General features: G+C 32.9%; 1 protein-coding gene across 1 annotated transcript; it reads right to left on the reverse strand.

The window, feature by feature from the left end:
• Window positions 1-276: 276 nt before the first annotated feature.
• Window positions 277-3,705, reverse strand: LOC145166046 (cytochrome P450 CYP72A219-like). The gene is made up of 5 exons (XM_079084974.1): window positions 3,290-3,705; window positions 1,833-2,059; window positions 1,500-1,741; window positions 1,015-1,399; window positions 277-755 (listed from the first exon to the last, which is right to left on the reverse strand). The coding sequence occupies exons 1-5, from the start codon at window positions 3,567-3,569 to the stop codon at window positions 330-332; spliced, it is 1,560 nt and encodes a 519-aa protein (XP_078941100.1). The 5' UTR covers window positions 3,570-3,705; the 3' UTR covers window positions 277-329.
• Window positions 3,706-5,284: the final 1,579 nt, after the last annotated feature.

A 5,284-nucleotide genomic window follows, 5' to 3' on the forward strand; every position in this document is an offset into this window, starting at 1 on the left:
CCCAACCCAACCAATTTAAGAAAATGGGTTAGACGAGTTGACTCGTTTAACTTAAACGGTTGGAAAGTCTCAACCTAACTCATTAATTTTGGGTTGGGTTCGAAATAAATTGACGGAGCGGGTTGCTTCTTGCCTACCATACTTCCACTTATTTTATTGTAAGTCATAGAAAAGTCTTTGCATATAAAAAATTGTACTTTCCAAAAATAAAATCTTGATGGCAATCTGATAAGTTTTTTAACAACCTCCAAATCATGCCTTATTGTATATTGAGAATAACATAGAAAACATATAATAATATATTTATTTGTGTTTTGCTACAACAACCACTAAAGTTTGCGCATAATCAATTGAGCACCATGCTGAGGTTGTATAGTGAGGATAGTATGTGGAGCATGTGCGTACAATGGAGAAATCTCAAAGGAAAAACCTCTTAAAATCATAACAAGTGCTAATTTTGCTTCCAGCGTAGCAAAATTTTGGCCGATACATATACGTGGACCCCCTCCGAAAGGGAAGTATGATGCTTGTTCCGTAGTTGCCTTTGACACACCTTCTGCAAATCTCTCAGGCTTGAACTCTTTCACATCATCACCCCACATTTCATTGTCATAATGTAAAAGCATCATATGTAATTGGAGGAATGAACCGGCTGGTAAGGTTATGTTTCCTAATGTAGTTTCTTCATGAATCATCCGTCCCAATCCTATAACAGCCGGGTATAACCTAAGTACCTCTTGCAAGATCATATTAATCTGCAAAATAAATAATTACTAAAAAACTCTTGTCAAGTACAATAATAAAAAATGTGAGGAGGAATGTGATCGTGTTTTCGTTTATTTGTTGCGAGTGGGCATCATATTCTTGCATTAAAAAATATATTGATTGGCCTGAGCACATTTTTAAACTCGAGATTTAGTTTGGTATAAAATACATCACCTGATTCATTATGCATTTATCTAATTAATAAACGGTTTGGTAAATCCAGTCACTAGATGAAGAAAAAAATCTTACAACTTTTAGACGATTTAATCCGTCAATATCTGGTTTTCTGTCTCCAAACACCTTTAAAACTTCATCTCTAGCACGATCTTGCCAATTTGTGTGTTGGGCTAACAAAATCATTGTCCAAGCGAGCAAATTTGCAGTAGTTTCTTGCCCAGCAAAATAGAAAAGTTTGCATTCTTGAATGACTTCTTCGGTAGTAAGTCCGAAATTGGTGTTCCCTTGTTGTTTGATTTCTTTGTAATTGGAATCCAATAATATGCCCAATAAATCGTCGCTACTGCTTTTCCCAGCTTTCGTTGTTGTAATTCGTTTATTAATAATTTTGTTTATTGTAGCCCTCACTTCTCTGTCAATCTCCTTCATCCTTCTATTACTCTTTGTAGGTAAAAATCTAGAAAATCGTAATTAAATAAGCAAACAGTTTTGCATGACTTTTTTTTGGAATGATTAAGAGGCTAAAAACCAAAATTATTATTGGAAAGTATGCTCACCGGGAACCTGGAATATACAACGATTGTAAAGCCTTCATAACTAACTCTGTTTGTTCTTTTTGAAGTTCAAATATCTTTCTTCCTTCTTCATAGCTACTACCAAATGCTGTACGTGAAATTACATCACTAGTAAATGTTTGGAGATGAGGGTACACATCCACTTCACACGATCTTTCTTTTGTTAATACTTCCCATTTGTTGATCATATCACTGCAACTAATGTAAAAAGCTGGTACCATATGCTACAAAAAGGAGCATTAATGGAATCAGTGGTTTATTAATTTTAATTACATATTGACACTTTTGCTCTGGTAATCTATAAAGAAGATGAACCTTAAGCTTTTCGACATGGAATACAGGATTGATAATCTTTCTATGTTTTGCCCATTGCTCAGCTTCAACATCTGCTAGCCCTCTTGCTACCAACTTTGCCAACGGATTTCCTCCATTTATCTTTTGAAATCGAGCATAATTTGCCAAAATCCGTCGTATTAGTGCAGGTTCTGTTACGTGCACAAAAGGTCGTGGGCCCATCCATGTATAGAAATTCTTTCCTTTACCTGAATACAAATATCCAACGGACATAATATAGATTGTTTGAAAGATCATTACACCTTCTTGAACAAAACTAATATAAATCGTAGCCTTTATATTCTGGATCTTACTGTTTGGATTTGAGGTCAAACGAACCACCTCTTAACTATATATTTGGGCCTATATGATGCTTTGCAGTTTGCATATAATATGTGTATGCTAAACTCATGGAAAATTTAAATGTAGAGGACTAGAGGTACCACATAAAATCTAGGAATAATACCGGCTATAGACATTTTTTTGGGTTGAATTCCAAAAAATAGACACAAAAAATCAGATTTTCAGGTATAGACATACTACAAAAAAAAAAAGAACTCGATGAACAGTTTCGCGGAGGTGCCTCCGCGGACCTCATTAGCAGCTCCGTGGAACTGTACATCGAGTTTTTTTTTTTCGTTAATACCCCTGATTAATTGTATAGGTTATAATTATTAGAATCCTCCGCATTACACCAAAAGAGGAAATAATCTCATTATGATCCTCCGATATCAATAAGCGATAAATCTCCTCATTATATTAATCAGTTTTATAATTATTACAAAGAAAAAAAATAATAATAAGATGTGTTGACTTAGTGGGACCAAAAGAGGGAATAATCCTCCGATCTTAATCTAGGTATTTATTAATAATAATAAAAAAAAATAAAATAAAAAAAAAAAACCTCGATGAACAGTTCCGCTAAGGTGCAGCTCCGCGGGACTGTTCATCGAGTTTTTTTTTGGTGTTAATACCCCTGATTTAATTACGATTTTGTTATTCCGCAGAGCTACAGTGGATTCCGTAGAGCCCTCAGAGCTCACATCCACGGAATCCATGTCTATACCCGGAAATCCGACTTTTTGTATCTATTTTTAAATTCAACCACAAAAAATGTGTATAACGGGTAGTTTTCCTAAAATCTATAGTTATGCTCATTGTACTTTGGTCTTTGAAATAGCATCATTTATGTGACACATAGATGTGATCAGCATATAAAATCTGGAAAGACATGCTAACAGATTTCATTGGTCAAGATTTACTATTCTGAAAACTTATTATAAAATCTGAACGGTTTTAAACTTCTATATACATGAATGGATTTTTTAACCAAAAAAAATTAAAATAATTTTCAGTTAAAAACTTTTCTAAAAAATTTTATTTGAAAAACTCAAAAAAATAAGATCTACTATTAATGCTCGTATGTATACATTACATACCATAAGTCTTAGAAGAGTTATAAAGATATGGCATGACACGTGGGACGATATCGTCGGTGAGATTTATGGGTTTCAATTTGGCATCAGCGGTCATCTGCACCATCTCTTTCATGTCTCCATATAGAAATTTATATGGATTTCCATTCAGACCTTGTTCTCTCAGGAACTTGTCCATCTTCTTCGGTTTCAACCAGACCCAGTTGAAAAATCTCCATCCATATATCACCACCATCACACCCACAACACATAGCACTGTATTCATACTAAAACTTAGCTCCATTTCTAAAGGAAGTAGGGTGCTTTTCTTTTCTTTAACTCTGAAGGTCACACTCTATTTATAGGTTCAAGATCTGATAAGTGATAACAGGTAAGTCAAAGAGAAATTGTACTTGATTTTGACTTTTGGGTTGTTGGTGACGAACGAAGGGATATCATTTATCGATGGATAATGTCAATCATATCCCTTGTGTTTTAGTTATTATGTTTATGGTCCATATGTTATTGTTTTTCAATAGTCTCCCGTATAATATGTAATTGAAAATGTTATCTATTATTGACTTATATTTTTACAATTAAATCAATTACATCACTCATTTTTAGCTTGATCAATTCGTATATTTCATAATCTTCTCATGGTTTTTTTAGTTCCGCTGTCAATTTTTTTACTGGACATAAGGACCCAAATGAAATGCATGTAGTCATTTTGGAGAGAACGTACAGAAAACAAATCTTTAAGCCAGATATGCAAGTTAATGATTACGTCCTACTTGCTGCACAAGATAGACTTGCTGAGCAAGTCTTTTCCTTGCCATATTCTTACAAGTTGAGAGCTCCATTTTTTATGTTTAGTTTTGAGATATTATTAAACTAATCAAATTTCAAAAAATATATAATAAATATAATTTATTTTTGGCAAATTAGATAATCTGATCTATATAAATAAGTTTTGTAAAGAAGTAGCAATATTTTTTGGTTTTTTTTTTAAATAATCATTTTTTCTTAATGATTCATTCCGGACTATGGTTCACATTTCAAACTATTTTCAATTTCTTTTCAAAGAATGTTTCATTCCGAAATGCTCTATCTCGAACGGGATGTTTAAATTTTAGATTTTTTTTCGCAATTTATTTTCAAATATTGAGTTTTTTTTTCATATAACCATTAAAAAATTGTTAGATTACTCGACTTCCTTTTATTTTTTGGTATTTACGAGACAACCAACATGTCCGGAAAATTGGACTCGAGTCCGACCCGACCATTAATAAATGTGTACCAAATTTAGTGAACCTTCTTTCTAATGCAATTATATAATGTACATTTAGAAATAATATTTTGGATTTATTTACAAAAAGTTGCACTTGATCTTGAAGATATTGAGTCTTTAGAGGTTAATTATTGTTTCCTTTATTTATTTGTGTGTTTTTTAATACGGTACCAACTTAGAAAACATAGTCCAAAATATTGAAATCATGTCTGGAAGGTGAAGAAAATGTTCAAAATAGTTTGTTATTTCGTATTCAAAACCTCATAAAGTTACTTATTATTATTCATTAGTGACCCTTTGATAACCTAGAAAACTGTTATATGGTGTTGCTCGTTGCCTTTAAACTGCATTCCGACTACTCCAAAATGATATACCTTATTCTGAAATGCAAAGAATATTCCAGAATACACACAAAATTTAGAACAAACTCTAGAATAATTTACTAGCCAACATCTCTTTTGAAGTTAACCAAATTAGGTGGCTCGATATTTTGTATGATGGTTCATTTAAAGCTTCTCTTACTATGTTGAGCAAACATGCTATGATTGACGATATTCTTGGTAATCTACCACACCGACCGACATATGAGGCTTTTTTCCGACAATCATACTTCGGTAGGTGGTTGAATATTCCTGCCAACGTGGAATGGGGGCCTTTATTATGCGTTATATGTTTTGCAAAGAAGTGTTGGATTATGTGTCTAGGTTGATAACTATAATTGATATAAACTT

The sequence above is a fragment of the Lactuca virosa genome, chromosome 3 (genome assembly GCF_052849685.1).
Source record: "Lactuca virosa cultivar CGN04683 chromosome 3, Lactuca_virosa_CGN04683_v6, whole genome shotgun sequence".
NCBI lineage: Eukaryota > Viridiplantae > Streptophyta > Magnoliopsida > Asterales > Asteraceae > Lactuca > Lactuca virosa.

Coding starts and splice junctions, on each gene's coding strand:
- LOC145166046 (XM_079084974.1), bottom strand. CDS start 3,569: ATGGAGCTAAGTTTTAGTATGAATACAGTGCTATGTGTTGTGGGTGTG. Junction 2,060..3,289: donor TAACTCTTCTAAGACTTATG/GTATGTAATGTA, acceptor ATTTGTATTCAG/GTAAAGGAAAGAATTTCTAT. Junction 1,400..1,499: donor TTGTATATTCCAGGTTCCCG/GTGAGCATACTT, acceptor ACGATTTTCTAG/ATTTTTACCTACAAAGAGTA.